The 17802-nt window shown below is 47.7% G+C and overlaps 1 protein-coding gene across 1 annotated transcript in view; it reads right to left on the reverse strand.

The window, feature by feature from the left end:
• CLIC5 (CLIC family member 5) overlaps positions 1 to 17474 on the reverse strand; it is a 593433-nt gene extending 575959 nt beyond the window's left edge. The window contains exon 1 of the mRNA XM_086926227.1: positions 17003 to 17474. Within this exon, the coding sequence (XP_086782353.1) occupies positions 17003 to 17425 (423 nt within the window). The 5' untranslated portion in view covers positions 17426 to 17474. The remainder of the gene's footprint in view (positions 1 to 17002) is intronic.
• Between the last annotated feature and the right edge of the window lie 328 nt (positions 17475 to 17802).

A 17802-nucleotide genomic window follows, 5' to 3' on the forward strand; every position in this document is an offset into this window, starting at 1 on the left:
CTCACTCTGCATTGACTGTCACTCTGCACTCACTGTCACTCTGCACTCACTGTCACTCTGCACTCACTGTCACTCTGCACTCACTGTTATTCTCACACTCACTCTGCACTCACTGTCACTCTGCACTCAGTCTGCACTCACTGTCACTCTGCCCTCACTGTCACTCTGCACTCACTGTCACTCACTGTCACTCTGCACTCACTGTCACTCTACACTCACTGTCACTCTGCACTCAGTCTGCACTCACTGTCACTCTGCACTCACTCTCACTCTGCACTCACTCTCACTCTGCACTCACACTGCAGTCACTCTCTCTCTGCACTCACTCTCACTGTGCACTCACACTAGGCAGTGGCTAGATCTTTCACCACAGACGGAAAGAGACAGACGCTTCTGTGCCCTGTTGAGAACTGATACATCCACTGGGCTAGTGGCCTTATACTAGTACTTGATACATACAGAGTTCTAAGTTACTTTAGGACAAAAACCTTAAAAAACAAAAAGCGTTGATGATGTGACCGCTTTGATTTCTTTTGTTTTTGTTGTTTTTGACTCCGAACTTCCCATCAACATGCTGCCACCCCATTGCCTCTCTCCCACGCAGCCTTCCCGTATTTATGGCGGAGGTACACAAAAGGCCCTTGCCAGCCCTGGTGCCCATGACCTCTGCCCGGTGGAATGTGTGTGACCAGACCAGCTTCCCGTCTGTGCTGCTGATGCGAAAGTGGGAAATATGAATGGTCCCAGAACCGATGATTAGGCACTGTTGAGGCGCGCTTGCCCACACGTTCAGTGTTTTGATGCTTCGATTTTCGACGACCACAGCTCGCTGGCGCCAGAGCCTACTGCAGGAGCTGCCTGTCTCCAAAAAGTCTTTGCTGTTGTCCGCGTGTCCTGCTGGGCCTTCTACAACGGGGGAAGGGGTGGGGTGCGGTCAGTGGCGTAACGAAACTTGAGGGGGCCCCCCTGCAAACTACATGGAGGGGGCCCCCCTCCCATCCTCCGTGCCAGTCTAGAGCTCTCAGGCCAGTGACCCGCCATACTGTAGGGGATGCGGGGCGATTGTTACACTACTGTCACCTTTACAGCAGTTATAATTAACACTGGACGGTGGAGTTAAAGGTTGGGCTTAGTCTGCCAGCAGGATATCATAGGTGGTGGTCCATTCATTACAGGCTCCCTGCCATTAGTAGGCCGGGGAAGTTTGCCCAATTTTAGGTGGGTTTCCTGATGCAGACTCCTGTCATGATATACATCGGGCCCACTCATCGTTCAGTTTTGACAAAAGTGCATCCACTGCTCCTTCTCGTTTCTGTTTTAACCCCTTCCATGCTCGTGACGGAACGATTCCCTCACGAGCCTCGGGTGAGCTGTGCTGGTGACGGAACGGTTCCGTCACGGCCCGCTCGCCGCACCTGCGCGGCGCGAATTCCGCGCCTGCGCTGACGTTCTAATGGGCGGGCGGGTACGTGACGGAACCGTTCCGTCACAAGCACAGCTCACCTTAGGGCCGTGACAGAGCAGTTCCGTCACGAGCACGGGACCGCCGCGCGGCCTCGCCTCCCCCTTAGCGCTGCGGCGGAATTGCCGCCGCAGCGAAGGGGTTAAAACATTAGACAGTGTGACAATGCAGTATTTCAAAAGCAGATGTAACTACAAAGAGCACATTTTGATAATACATTTTTATTAGTAGACAATAGCAATCTTAAGAGGCATTGCATAGCTTCATACACACTTTGACCCCAATTCCATCACAGACTCTCTCTCTCTCTCTCTGAGTCAGTCTCTCTCAGTCAGTCAGTCTCTCTCTCTCTGTCAGTCTCTCTAGCTCTCTCTTTCTGTCAGTCAGTCTCTCTCAGTCAGTCAGTCTCTATCTCTCTCTGTCAGTTTCTCAGCCAGTCAGTCTCTCCGTCAGTCAGTATTCAGACTCTGAGTCAGTCAGTCTCTACTCTCTCTCCACTCTATCTCTCTCTCTCCATTCTCTCTCTCAACTCTGTCCACTCTATCTCCAATGTCTCTCCCTCCACAGTCTCTCCCTCCACAGTCTCTCCCTCCAGTCTCTCCCTCCACTGTCTCACTCTCTCTACTCTCTCTCCAGTCTCTCTCCACTGTCTCTCTCCCCACTGCCTCTCTCTCCACTGTCTCTCCACTGCCTCTCACTCTCTCTACTCTATCCACTCTCTCCCCTCTCTCTCTCTTTACTCTCCCTTCTCTCGCTCTACTCTCTCTCCAATCTCTCTACTCTCTCTCCACTCTCTCTGCTCTCTCTCTCCACTTAGGGAGCGCCTCAGAACTCAGGGAGGGCTGGAGATGGCAGGGGTCAGTCAGTGTCATGACGTCCTTAGAAGCAGAGTGCCTTGCACATTCTCATCTAAGTGCTCTTCCATTCCTGATGCTTTGCTGAAGTTTTAAAATCTTCTTGGAGTTTCTCGTTGCTCCAGTGGGTATCATTTGTGATATTTATGTTTCCGTTGTCTAAATTGCTTAATTTTGATTACAATAAAGTGTCACTCATAGTCGTTGAAAAATGTCACTCATAATTGCATTGGAATTATGAAAATGTCACATATAGCAATCTGAAACCTTGGCAACTATGGCTGGCCTCTTGGTTCCCATTTGCTTCGCTGTTGCTTCTTCCTATTAGCTGGCCTCTCATTACTGACCTGCTCCCTGTACCTTGTCAAATGGCCTCTCTCTCTCTCAGCTGACCTATCGGCCCTCCAATGGCCTCTCTGCTGCTCTTACTTTCACCTGACCTGGGCTGGAGGCCCTCCCCTCCTCAACTGGACTCTCTAATGCCTTACCTCTCTCATCAGCTGGCCTCTCCTCCGATGTTGGCCTCTTTCCTGCCCCTCCCTCATCGGGTGGCCTCTCAGCTGCCTTCTCGGTCCTCCGAATGTCTCTCTGCCGCCCCTCCCTCCTCCTGCTGCTGCTTCAGAGCCAGAAGCAAGACTCAGAGAGTAAAAAGGGGGTGTGGGGGGGGGGGGGGAGCAGACAGACAATAACATTTGGCAGCTGGAGCATCATCAGGCATCGGACATCAGAGGCAAAGTAGGAAAGTCAGACGCAAATCCTCTGAGATATGAGTTAGCCAGCAGACAATCAGACCCGCCCACTCACTCTTGGAATAAGTTAAAGTGGTTCTCATATCGGAAGAGTTTGTCATTTTTGTGAAGGAACAGGCGTTGGCAATCCTCTACTAAGTTTTCTTCTATCTGTCTTACCTGTGAAATGAATCGGCAGCAATTCCAGGCCAGGGCCCCCCCAGGTCCGCTGTTGCTTCATTTCATTTTTAGTCCGACTCTTCTTCCACAGTTGAATTCACCATCCCGCGCGCGCCAAGAGGTGAAAGTTCCTTGTGGACCCACCCCGCCGGGGCCCCGGGCGTGCGCATGCGCACCACCATTACCAAACAATTAGAGGCCTCGGTACCAAAACTGCACCGCTCCATTTAAATAATGGGGAGGCCGCCTCCGTGCGCATAATTTAATTCATGATTGAACTTCAATCATGAATTAAATGGTGCGCCTGCGCACACAGACTTGAGGATCCACTGAAACTGAGTGAGGGGGGCCCGAGGGGGCCCTTGGAGCTGGGAGGCCCCCCCGCACTGCAGGGGCTGCGGGGGCCTTTGTTACGCCCCTGGGTGCGGTCTGAAGAGGTGCTCATGACTGACTCTTCAGTTATAGTAAATCCCATATTATATCAATTAATAGGCATTGAAACAGCCAAATGATGTAGTAACCCAGAGACCCTAGGATGAGCAGAACCTCCGACAATGCTTTTTCATTTGATCCTTTGCTCATGCCGTATATTTTATTTGTTTGAGTCCATCCTCGTTGTTTTTCTGACTAATGTATGTTAGTTACAACGTAACATCTTTAAGATGTCTGAGTCTGCCCAATGGAGTTACTATTCTTCCTTTTAAAAACCGTGGAATGACCTTTGGCAGAAACTCACATTATAATATGGCCGCCAATATTCTTTAGGCTGAGTACGTCATCCGTGTTACTGACTAATGTACGCTAGCTACAATGTCACATCTTTATGACGTCAGATGCCGAACATAGGATTCATACGCCGCTCTGTTAAAAGCCGCGGCACACACACTCGTTTTTGCCGATTATCGACAGAGCGGGGTGCTGGACGTGTGGCGTAATATGGATAAGACATACAATAAGTAAGTGCACCATGAAAAAAAGTAGCGAGCAGTAAAAGATGCTTTTAAAATAAGCATAAGCAAAGTACTGCCCAGAAAAAACGTATTACATAGAATATCTTGCAGAGTAAGAACTAAATAACTACACTACTGTGACAATAGGTATTACATAAACAACTAGGATCGCAAATTCGGAAGGAGGGCCATAAGCTTTCTTCTTTGCTCGCGCCCAGAAGCATGCCGTTTTAGTTCCATTGCCACCGAGAGAAATAACGTCTGTATTTCGATAGCGCCCAGAAGCAGGAGGGTTGTCGTTCGATACTATTGCTTCTCGTTTACATGGTAGGTGGTAGGCAGGGTGGGCCGAGCTTCGCCGATACCGATGAGGGAGGGGGGCGTGGGCCCCCGTGTCTTGCTGTCTCAGCGCCGGATGAGTGAGGCTAATGAAGCCCTTTCCCGGCCTGGCATGCAGCAGCTGCGCGCGGAGCGCTGCTGAATGGTGAACGCGCCCCAGCCATCTGGATTCACTTAACGAGGCACCCTGACAGCTCCTAATTGATATTTATGGACTGCCGTGCGCGAAACCGCATAGAAAATGCCCAAAATGGCGGACGCAAATTACATATAGCCTATCACGTCAAAGCTACTAAAAAGACAGCACAGCGAAGACGAATCACTATGCAGATGACATAAAAAAAGCACGCGCACTAAGGAATGTTTCTGGCCCGAGCCCTAAAGAAACCTTTTTTTTCTTTTATAACAATAGGAGCTCGGAGCTCCGCCCCACTTCGTGGTGACGTAGGCCGAGCCCTAAAAAACAAAGTAGAGCTTTCTTGGGAAAAAGATTTGGAAGTCTCTTGTTCCATAGAATTGTGGGACGGAATTTGGTTCAAACTCAGGAGGTCCTCTAGAGCTGCGAATACCATACAGATGCTCTTTTTTATATACAACAGACTCCTACTTCCCCCACTCACTCTCAGCGCAAGACACACTGAACTCTCAAATGTGTGTTGGACTTAACCCTCGCCACATGCTCATCTATACCATTTATTTTTTACATGCACACCTGTTCATAGTTTCTGGGAAAAGATATGGTCTCAAATCAATTTGATCTTTGACTCCTGTTACCCTTTCTCTGTTTCACATATCTTCTTAGGAAGTTTATCTCCTATTTAGGCGGATTGTAATTCTAATGTAGAGATAATAGATGTATTGCTAGCAGTTGCCTTCCAGCAAATAACTAAGAACTGGAAAGACTGTACCAAATTGTTGTATTATGCATGGTGGTATGCTGTCTGTTACAATCATAGACTGGACACAACCCTTGTATACCCGATACATATGGCATTGAAACGTTCAGATCTATGGTCACCTGTTACATTGTTTGTTGATGCTAGTGCCCGACATTCTGTGTCTTTGAATCCCCTCCAACAAGAAGTGTCTAAACCTCCATGACTTCCCTCACATTGACATTATATTGTTAAATTATATTTCATTTTACATTATGCATCTTATCATAGATTGTAACTACCCTTTGTTCAGTGATTACTTGTACATCACTGACATATTCCTATATATATGTTCAACTGACTTACACTTTTATTATCTTTGTTTATCAAATCAAAATTGCTTTATTGTATGTAATTTTTCATTGTTATAATCTTTTCTGTATTATTATTTTCCTTTCCCTCAATAAACTTACTTTTTGAACTTAAAAAAGTACATACTCTGATTTTAACCTTGAACATACTCATACATCTAAGTTTTTACTCAGTCTTGCATCCACTTATTGAACCACACCACCATGAACACAAAACCTTGCCATCACTAAAGACTTACAAAACAGCCAGATCAATTGACTTTGCCAGTGCTTATCGTGCAAAAGATCTTATATCTTCTCTTTAGAGAGCCTATCGCATCCATTGATTCATTTTGATCAGCTGCTTGCGGGTATCAGAGCGCTTTACAAATGTAAAGAGATCAACACAGTGACAACAATAAAATCAAACACGAAGAAGAATGATACAGGATGTGGCCGAGGAGCACTGTGTGGCTGGCATGCCCTGGTTAACACAAATAAAGTTACTGAGAGCAGGATGGGAGCGGGGCTAGGGTAGGAGGAGAATAAAAGTAAGGACAGGGTTCAGTAGTGCTTTGCAGCTGCTGAGAAGTAATCCACTCTAATGGAGCACTGAAACTAAAAATGAAGTGGGGGAGAGTACTACAAAACATATGCACACTTATGGAGTCGAGAGGTACAGAAAAAGAGTCTCATCAAGGCAGCAGTAGATGAAATACAACTTACCCACTCTGAATACTGTGAGACCTAAATGGTCCTAGGTGGGACAAGCGCAACAATAGGGAGGAAAGTCACTGATACAAAAGCAAACACCTGAGAAAAAGCAAAGTTTGGAAACTGCATTAATCATGCAAGCTAAGCCACGCATGCCGTTACCGCGCAAGCGGAAGACCACTTGCCTTAACAACGCATATGGCGGAACCAGGCATAGGCATGGATAGGGCAGTCAGCAGTCTAGTTCCAGAGACCGAACGGGCAGGGAGAAGAACATGAAGGATCAGGAAAGGAAGGACCGGGGTGTGGGTTGGTAAGTAGGGCTTGGGGGGGAAGGGGGAGATTTCCGACTGGGGGAGTTTTCAATGGGGTATTTTTTGGGCTTATGGCGGGGAGGAAGAGGCAATTTTCATGGCTGGAGCCATTTTACGATTTAGGGCGAAATTTGGGACGGGTAGTTTTTAGGGCTGGGGGCCGTTTAATGGCTTAGGGTAAGGGACAGGGGTCAGGGTCGTTTTTTGGACTGGGGTAATTGTAGGGCTCAGGACGGGGCAGGGGTTGGGGTAGTTTTTTGGGCTGGAGTAATTTTAGGGCTCACTCTGGAGGCAGGGGGTGGGGTCGTTTTTAGGTCTCGCGACCTATCGATGTGCGCAAGCGCATCGAGCGGAGCGAGAATTCAAGTGGCGAAAACATCATGAAACCAAAGGGCTTTCAGCCCCGCGGTTTTCATGCAGTTCACGCGAACCACGTGATTAAACATGCACGCGCATCGGCAACATTTCTCAATCGCCCTCCCACAGGCACGCCCCCCCACCAGGCTCTCCCGCCCCCATCAGGCTTCCCTCATAATCCGCCGCAACATTTCTCAATCACCCTCCCACAGGCACGCCCCCCCACCAGGCTCTCCCGCCCCCATCAGGCTTCCCTCCTAATCCGCCGCAACATTTCTCAATCACCCTCCCACAGGCACGCCCCCCCACCAGGCTCTCCCGCCCCCATCAGGCTTCCCTCCTAATCCGCCGCAACATTTCTCAATCACCCTCCCACAGGCACGCCCCCCCACCAGTCTCCCGCCCCCATCCGGCTTCCCTCCTAATCCGCCTCCCCTCGCTCGCATTCCCGCCCCAGGCTCTCCCGCCCCCTTCCAGCTTCCCTCCGCCATCTGCCTGCCACACTAGAGCTGCGGACGCCTCAATCTCCTCCCACCTCGCATGGCCGTCCTTTCTGCCCGCCAGCACTTCAGTTCCGCCCTGTCTAAACCATGCCTCCTTTCTCGTCGTTGCCTCCCTCCTAAATCTTACGTGGTTGTCAGCCGTCTCTCGCCACTCTTCGTCTTTACTTTTTTGTCCTGATTGCAGCCCAGCCTCTCGCAAGCCCAGCCTCTCGCATTCCCAGGCTCTCCCGCCACCATCCGACTTCCCTCCTAATCTGCCTGCCTCCCCTCGCTAGCATTCCCGCCCCCATTCCGGCTTTTGCTTGTCGCGTCGCTGCCTTTCACCTTCCTCATGCTGTATTACTCGCATTACTTTGAGCTTAAATTATCCACTGCTCTGCACTTTGTTTGATATACCACGAAGGCGCAGACAGACTCTCCTAAATCTTACGTGGTTGTCAGCCGTCTCTCGCCACTCTTCGTCTTTACTTTTTTGTCCTGATTGCTATCCTGAAACTCATGGATTTTGAAGTAGATAACTTTATTGTGCTTCATAGTTGAGCGTGACCTCTCTCCTCGCCAGATCACGGCCAACTGATCGGACTAGAACGTCTAGCTCTCACAGTAACAACAGAACATTAATTAACAAAGCTGTAATGAGATGTCCCGCCCCCCCACCAGGCTCTCCCACCCCCATCCGTCTTCCCTCCGCGCATCTCCCCACCAGGCTCTCCCGCCCCCATCCGGCTTTTGCTTGTTCTGCCAGAGGTTGTGGCGCCAGGAAGACCGCGTTTTTTTTTTTAATTGCTCGGGAAATCAGTGAGTTGAATTTGGGATTGAACAAGAAGCATCTCTGTTTCGTGCAGATTTGCGATCACGTTTAGCTCATCAAAGTAATCCTGCTTGACATCGGTTTGACTATGGTTGCCTTAACAGTTGGTATGAAATCCTGGCCCCATTGCCCGAAATAAAAACGTTCACACACGCAGCAGCGCACTGAAAAGAGCATCGATAGAAGATCTTTTCTTTCCCTGAAACGGCAGCGGTCGAAGTGTGAAAATAAAGGTATGGGATCGGGAACTATAATCTTCAATGCTTAATGGGCAGTGGGGTCCGGGTCAGTGGAGGACTGAAAGGGGCAAAATATCCTGCCATTCTTTATCTGACCTTTCGTCTGCAGCTTACGACAGATTTTTGTTTCACTCGCTTGCTCAAGTGATAAATTACACCCCGTATCCGCCACACATGTAGTAGTGCAGAATCCAGTGCACTCCTGACACGCATCGCCCCGTACTCCCCATGGACATTTTATTATGCTTTTCACCACGCATCCCTTGGTGCACTCCATCTTGTTGTCTGCCGCTCCATAGCCTTGTGTGCCTCGTGCTGCTCTTGGTTATCTTTTTCTTTCACTCCTCGTGCTTGACGCATGTGTGGTAATAATATGCTGGCATACATGCAAGGGCTTACTTGTGTTTAGTTGGCCTGTGTGCATGCTCTCTGTACGTTTGTATCAGCATATGTGCCCCTATGTGTGTGCACTACACAAAAGCCACATATATTGGCTTTGTTAATGTTAATTTGCTTCGTTTTATTTTCCTCTTGTCTTTTTTTGTTACCTACATTCACATGTTCACGGACTACAGTTGTTGGAAAAGTTAAAATCACCTCGCTGATATTTTGAATTCCCTATGGCTTTTTTTCTATTCTTTTAATTAAAAATGTTCGAACTTTAGTTGCTTATGATATGAAGTGATTTTTTTAAATTAAAAACTAAAATTGCCATTTTTATTGCCCTTCTTCTCTGTGTTGTACCGCTGAAACGACCTTCTTTCACTCCAAAGGCTAGTTGCATGTAAAGTGTTGTCTCCGTTTATCTCCCTTTTTTAATCCATTTTCATACGACAATTTAATCACAAGCAAATGTACTGTAATATTCACTTCACTACCGGTTTGTTACCTGAGGAGTTGTCGTACATCTTTCCGTCCCAAACTACTGCCTAAATTATTTTGTGCATTTTCCACATAAAAAAAATAATCAATTTACCATTCGGTGTGCCAGCTGAATTTGTTTCCATTGTCTCACATACCCAACATTGACTTAAGATACTGGTTTATTTTTACAACAATAAAGATGTTCCTCGCATATTGATAAAGTACCCTGAGCAAAGTTGTATTTGCTATCTATCACTCTATTACTGCATTTGCAGCTTTTATCTCTCCTCCTCTGCGAGCTTTCCAATCGTTCCTGCCCCCCCTCCCCCATTTCATTTGTTTCCTGTCTCTTCATTGCTTGACCGTCCCCCAAACCCTGTGCCTTGCTACGGTTTTCAGACTGCCGATTCTGCTGTGAAACCACTGTTTTGCCCTGCCTGTGTTTATGCTGCATGAGTTGTTTCTAACCCTGCAACAACCTTAATTGCTGGGGGTTATATACAAGGGTATGGTCGGTGCTTAGGGGCTACATGTCTGTGGCCAGCTCACCATGATTAAAAAAATAAATATTCATTAAAAGGGAAATCACCCACGCAAGCCCACTATCACCCACGCAACACCACACTCACCCACGCAACGCCACTCACCCAAGCAACCCCACTCATCCACGCAACCCCACTCATCCACGCAACCCCACTCATCCACGCAACCCCACTCATCCACGCAACCCCACTCACCCACGCAACGCCACTCACACATGCAACATCACTCACACACGCAACGCCACTCACACATGCAACGCCACTCACACACGCAACGCCACTCACACACGCAACGCCACTCACCCACGCTACGCCACTCACACACGCAACACCACTCACACACGCAACGTCACTCACACACGCAACGCCACTCACACATGCAACGCCACTCACACATGCAACGCCACTCACACACGCAACGCCACTCACCCACGCAACGCCACTCACCCACGCAACGCCACTCACACACGCTACGCCACTCACACACGCTACGCCACTCACACACGCAACGCCACTCACACACGCAACATCACTCACACACGCAACGCCACTCACACACGCAACGCCACTCACACACGCAACGCCACTCACACACGCAACACCACTCACGTTGCCAATAGGTCTCGCAGTAGGAAAGTTGGAGCCATTACAATTGCAAATAACAATGCCTTTTATTTCTTTTTCATTTTAAAAACATAAAGGGCTTTTTCATTTACAAAACCAATAGCTCCAACTTTCCTACTGCGAGACCTATTGGCAACACCAGTGCTTGTTTGGCCTGTGGCCGTTTTAGGGCTCAGGCCGGGGGCAGATGTTGGGGTCGTTTTTTGGACCGGGTGGGGTGCATTGCAGAACCAGAGGCTGGTTTTTAGGGCTCAGGGTGGGGACCTGGGTAGTGTTTAGGGCTGGGCGGGGGGGGGCTGCAGTGCTGGGGGGCAGTTTTTAGGCCTCAGGGTAGGGAGACTGGGTGTTATCTTTACCCCTTATGCCATTACCAATCATGCCTTTACAACGAAAATTGTTGTAAAGGCATGCATGGTAAAGACGTGGTCGTGGTTGAGACCGCATGGTTTAGGCATGCGTTGTTGAGGCATGCACTGGTCTATCATACAACCAGAAAAGTTATCCAAACATGAGTATGGGGCAGAGGTAAAGCCAATTCTAAGAATATGGTACGTATTGGAAACAATAGGTCAACCAACAAAAGGTAAAGGTGTCTGCAACAGACCTAAAAAGCGTGCAGCCACGTAATCCGTATATTTGACAGATGACAACACTGGACTCTGTTCACGCCGAGGTGAATTTCTATACGGCAGCACTATCGTAATACAACGGCAAACATTACTCGCTTTTGTTTTACAAGCAGAGAGATGACATGGTCTTGTTATCCTGTAATCTGAAACTAGGCAGACAATCAGGTGAAACGTGGCTTCGATTTCTTGCATTCATCCCAAATGTAGCGTCACCAAACACGTTGTACTATGTGTCACACCCCTTTTACTGCTTGTTTCAGACCGGCAAAAACATTCAACTACAGGGAATACTCAACTACGCAGAAGTTGTCTCCACATCCCCTGATTTTCTTAGAAGTCTACAATTGACTTCTTAGATGGATTGCACGATTTTTCTAGAAGATTCAACAATTCTTCCACTTGGGCAAAATATATACTCGACACCAAATTATTTCATAGTAACATAAAGACAAAATGAATTCAAGGCTGCTAGATAGGGCTTAGGCCTGTACTGCTACTGATCGGTCGGTACAGTTTTGACCTTCACGCCCCCTTCCCAAATGTAACATTAATGAGGACTTTTCGGGCGAAAAAAATGTCATTGAAAAGAAACTTTACCATGGTTTACTTTTAACTGACGCAATGAAAGGTGCATTGTCATGTCTGCATAAAAAAACGCACGAGAACCACAGCACGCTGCAAAGACAGCCAGCAGCGCCCCACTTGGCCAGAATTGCCATTGCATCTGATTTCACAAGAAGGATTTATTTCAGAGGCAGGTTCCTGTTGAAGTCTGGAAGGTTCGAAGTCGCAGCCTATTTACCTAAAACCATTCCCACAACCTCATTCCAAACTTTCAACGGGACCTTGCTTAAGCCTATGAGGATTCAGAGGCAGGCTATACAGTGGGCCTATTTTAACATTCCTGCAAGCCCATTTTGGAATGCGCTATTTCATCGTGTGGATTCACCCAGTTCAGCCAAGGGGGCACCACATAAGCTATCAGTGGATACTTTCTTACTGTAATTGTATTACATTTACAGGGCCGGCGCTAGGCATGGGCAGCATGGGCGGCTGCCCAGGGCCCCCTGGTCTGGTCGCAGGAGGGGGGCCTCGCACCTTTAAAGACTTCGGTGTTTCGAGGCCCAGGGGGCCCCCTAAGAGTTTAAAGGTTCTACCCATTTCCCCTGCTGGCCCCTCTCACAGGGCCTAATCGCTGCAGCTGCGCGATGATGGCAGCGATTTGATAGGTACTTAAACTGCCCTTATGTGTGAAGTGCGCCCTGCCCCTGTATGAATGAAAAGCAGGATCTCCTGCAGGGCGCACAACAAAGAATAGAATTACTTCCTGTCACGTGAAATCTGATCACCTAGGATGAGGGATCACTGGGAAAGGAAGCATAGAGGTGAGAAAAAGGGGGGGGGGGAGCAGATAGGTGTGAGAATGACAGAGACTTGGGGTGCAGGCAAAGAAGCAGACACAGCATTAACATGTGGTTGGAGCAAGGCTTTACGTGTCTTACACCCAGCAATTAATTAGAACGGAGATTGAAACGGCCCCATATCTTTTCCTATATTCATGTACTAACTTGACCTGCAAAAAAACTGGTCTAGTGTCTGCACAATGAGGTATGACACTTTACAGGGTCGGACTGACCTATAGGGCAATCAAATCCGGCTGTGCCCAACGGTCTAATCTGTCAGGTCAGTATGTAGGCTGTTTTTTTTATGTTTACAGGCCTGCTTTATGGTCATATGAGACTTTTTTTAATGTTGATTTTCATGATATTTTAAAACAAACATTGCTTCCAGCAAACTCAAATATATATTCAGTCTTCCATACCTTACACAATCGTAAACAGCATGTCTTTACAAATTAAAAACTGATATAATTTGCAAATACAGACATTTTTTTAGCTGTCTAATTCACTAATGGGGGCCACTTTTATTTCGGTGCTGGGGCCTATTTCCTGTCTCAGTCTGACAATGTATGTTAGGGTAGTACATGGCAACAAATTAGTTCCTGTTTGTGGTTCACGTGCTGCACTTAATTTTGCATTCCTTAAAAATCTTAGGTATTTTCAAAATGTGTGTTTCTGTCATTCGTTTCACAGCATATTACTCTTGTATGGTGCACACTTTGTATTGAGTTGCATCCAGGTCTTTATAACTGGCTACAATTGAGAGCTTTGTATTTGAGGCCGAAGGCAGTATAACTTTCTCACTGTGCCTACCTGGGGATCAAAAAGGTGTTCAGAATGCATGATCATTCAATACATGGCCTCTCTGCAGAGAACACAGAGCAACAGTACAGTATTCAAATTGCAGGTGTGATTCTGTGCAAATGTGTGTGAAGGAGGCACTCATTGGTCAAAACAGTGACAAGGTAAAAGAAAAATAATTTGTTGTTGTTACTCATTTATCCGAAACAGCTAACAACCATTGACAAAATCAATACTCCTGGTTGTTTTTAGGTGTATGTCAGTTGTGTTATACTTCTGTTTTCAATCACGGAAAGCCCAGAGAGGAAACAAAGTACTGGTCAGATTGTACTCTTTGTGGAATCACAGAAATTTAGATTACCCTGTTTAGGCTACACCCTTAATTATGTAGACCACACCCCTTTTAGAGACCCACTCATTTGTTTTTCAGCCAGCCTAAAGGCGTGGGCTGGCAGAAAGGGAGACAGGGAAGAGGAGAGATGGATGTAATGGGCAGAATCCATGCGGACAGGCTGGTAGAGAGATTAAGAGCTGAGGTGAAGAGCATTACATTCAAGGATGTAGGAGGAGAAGAATCCATGCAAAGTGGTAGGAGGCCGGGAAACTTGGGATCTTTGAAATGCAGAGGTACCTAACGTAACATTTAATAATTTGTTGTGTGCAAGGCATGCCTCACACTTCCGAGTGGTTTGGAGGTTTCACCCTCATCAAGAATACTTTTAAAAATGGCAGAAGATTGTATTATTGGCCCATTTTCTATAAATTCATAATCCCATTCAATAGAACAATAACAATTTTTAAATCATTTAATGTATTTCTATTTAATACAGATGTAAAATATAGGAACCCATTTTCTAAGTATTAATTTTTAACCGTTATACTCACATCCAAACTCAGTAAGTAGCTTCTTGCAAAAAGGCTTCAACAATGCCATATAATCTGTGATCTCTGAATAAACTGCACCTTTTATAAAATACAGCAGGTCATCTCTTAATGAGAATTTCTAAGTTCAAATATTTCTCTCATGTATTGTTGGAGCTACACTAGTTTCCCATTAGAAAGGAAGTAGCCTTCAAGGCACTGTATACTGCTCACAACATAGGTCCTGAGTACCTTGGAGAAATGCATATGGAACACACCTAGGGGAGCTCTTCGATAAACCTCCTCGGGAAAAGTGGAAACACCTAAAATAAACAGAGACATGGAGTTCCTTGCAAACTCTGAAACAATTTAGAAAAAAATTAAAACCTGGCTTTTTTCAACTATGTTGCCAATTAGCTTACATCTGCAGATGGCAGTGCTACACTGGCATGCGCTATAAACAATATAAATATAATTAATGGCCAATTGAAAGGAGTTCCTATGATGTCACTTCCTGTTAAGTTAACTCGTATGCAAATTATAGGGGCCTCGCATTTTCCTATTCTGCCCAGGGCCCCATGAACCCTAGGACCGGCCCTGTACATTTATATAGTGCTTGGAGGGCCGGCTTTAGCACTGGTAGCGCCCGGTGCGACAATCCTTTTTGGCACACTCCCTCCCAATATGGCCCCCTCCACAGATTCCCTGACTATCACCCGCCAAAAGCAACGCTCGTCTCTCCATAGCCCCTCTCTCAACCACATTTCATTTTTTGTAAAACGCTGGGAAAGGATTGCTTTACTAATCCACTCAGCTGTCCACATAAAATACAGATCTGTTCTTTGCAGCAGGCACATTAATCCTCTGCACTACTTTATAGTGCTTCAAAATTGCCACTAGACAAAACTCCAATCTCTCTCTCTCTCTAGCAGGAACATTAATCAGAAGAGCTATCTTGACATTTTTATTGCTGCCTGGAAGCTGAGCGCACAAGGAACCCCGCATCAGGCGCTTTTAAATCGAACATCATTGCTAACTGGAGCGCCCCACCTTAGGTCAGTGTCCCCCCTTCAGGGCAGCGCCCAGTGCGGCCGCACAGGTCGCACTGCCCTAAAGCCGGCCTGAGCGCTTACTCCCCCTGACGTGAAGTTGAAGCGCCTTCCGCCAGGCAGCGCGCTCTCTGGAACCCAAGGTTAGTAGTTAGTCCAGTACCATTGGTCATTGGTGGTCATAGGGCCTGCTACGCATGTTTACATGAAAGGGTCGCCCTAACCCTCTAAAAAAGGGGGGGGCACGAAAACTGACTTCTGAGTGCTATGTGGCTGTCGACTCTACCAAAGTCAAAAGCTTTACGGATATAGGGACCCCGCGTAGCATTCTCCAAAGCTGTGGTTGCTGGGTTACATTTTGACAGTACGTGAAAAGGAAGTGCTGAAGTGCAGGAATTCACTGTCCTAGTTCAGGTACTCTCCTGTTAAAAGAAATGCATCAGAACTGCGAAGTGGTGCCCCCCCCCCTAACAAAATGAAGAAGTGGGGGTACTTAGTACCTGACAGTACCTGTCCATTTAAAGCACTGATTCTGGGATTAATGCAACACTTTCAGATCCCACAAAATGGTTCCACCACCATTGACTCCGTAAAAATCAGAGTTTGAGGGTGAGGGATATTCATTGAAAGCCTCGGGATAGCAGACAGCCACATTCAGGGCCTGGTGGAAGGGAGACACATGGAGCAGGGGATTTATACCTAAAAAAACACGAGTTTAATTTTCGTCCATACGTTTGAGAAAAACGCTACTTGGTTTTCAAACACATTACTAATAATCAGACGTACATACTAATTGCTAGGTAGTGAGAAATGCAAAATAAAACCGTCGTCTGCTAATATGAGAGCCTCCGTCATCTCTGGCTTCGCTGTCACCTGCGGTATAGCTGGCTGCGACACTGACCATTCGGTCATGCCACCTCACGAACTAACCAAGGTCAGCACCGGATATAAACTTGTCCGGCTAGTACCTCTTCCATCTGCACCAGGGGCTGCTAGTAGTAATTTCAAGTACCTATGTCCACGGACGGTATCTACTTTTACTCCAAAAGAGCACTTCACTGAAGACTGTCAGAAACCACTTTTGCGTAAAAGTCACACTTGATGTTCAAGGTATGGTCTACATTTTGCATACATTTCATTTACTTTCCTGACACAGTCCCTAATTGTTTCAGAAATATACCGGGTTTCTCAAAAGACAGGCACTACTTGTTGCCCAAATGTCGCTTACAATTCTCAAGTGGAAGTGTGCCTTTTTTCAGAAAATAAATTAGTAGTTAATTATGTATTTTTGTCACACTGCAGCTAGGATTTCAGGAACGCCCGCTGCTTTTGCCAACACGTCGCCTTATTTTCGAAAGACAGACACTAGTGTTTTTTTTTTGTTTTTTTTAAGAATAGCGTGATTTCGATGTACTTTCTGTGTTTTTACACGTGCACTCTCCTACACGTTTCATCCACTCCTGCCCAATGGTACAGTTATTCGCGGCATTTCAGGTGCGCACCTTAAAACCCGCGCTGTCAGGTGCAGTCGGAGGGGCTGGGGCGGCAGCACTCACCTTGACGAAGAGGAAGATGTCCAGCAGGGGGCCCGCCTGGGAGTTGTCCTCCTCCCCCGGGTTGTTATTGCTGCTGCTCTCGGGCACCTGGCGGGGGAAGTTGCCCCGGGAAAGGCTGAAGCCTGCGGGGTCGGTAGGGCTGAAGACGCCGGTGGGAGAGGTGGGGGAGAAGAGCGGGGACCCGGGGCCGGTGGAGGCTGAGCGGCCGAAGAGGGCCGGCGGGGAGTCCTGTCCGTCGTCACCTCCAGAGGGCGCCCTCTCCTTCGCGGGGAAGGGGCTGTCCGGGCTGCCTCGGCCGCTCAGCTCCATGCTCTCCGGGCTGCCCGAGGAGCTGTCCCCGCGCTCGTAGCTCGGGGGCCCGTCGGGGATCTCCTCGTAGAGCGGGGGCTGCACCGAGTCGTAGAGGTGGTCGTAGGCCTCCATGGTGCTCTGCGTGGCAGTGGCAGCGGCTCTCTGCGCTCACACTGGCCCCGCCGCTCCTAATCATTCACACGCGGCAGACCTTTGATCGGGCATAAACAAAGCCCTGGCGGCCTGCTGCCAAGATAAGGCCGGGCTCCATAGAGATGGGCGCCCAAGCCTCCCGCCCGCTCCCCGCCTCTGCCCCCACCCCATCCCGAGGATCTGCCCCGGCCCACCCCGGGCAGCACTTGACACCTCTACTGGACGCGCAGATTGCACAGAAAAGGGCTGAAAGCACGGACAGAATTAATACATTTTTAGTGTATAAGGAAAACTGATATACACGAACACATCCATAAGGGTAATAGTTTACTTTTGTTATAGTAAAAGTACCACAT

The sequence above is a fragment of the Lissotriton vulgaris genome, chromosome 6, assembly GCF_964263255.1.
Source record: "Lissotriton vulgaris chromosome 6, aLisVul1.2, whole genome shotgun sequence".
NCBI lineage: Eukaryota > Metazoa > Chordata > Amphibia > Caudata > Salamandridae > Lissotriton > Lissotriton vulgaris.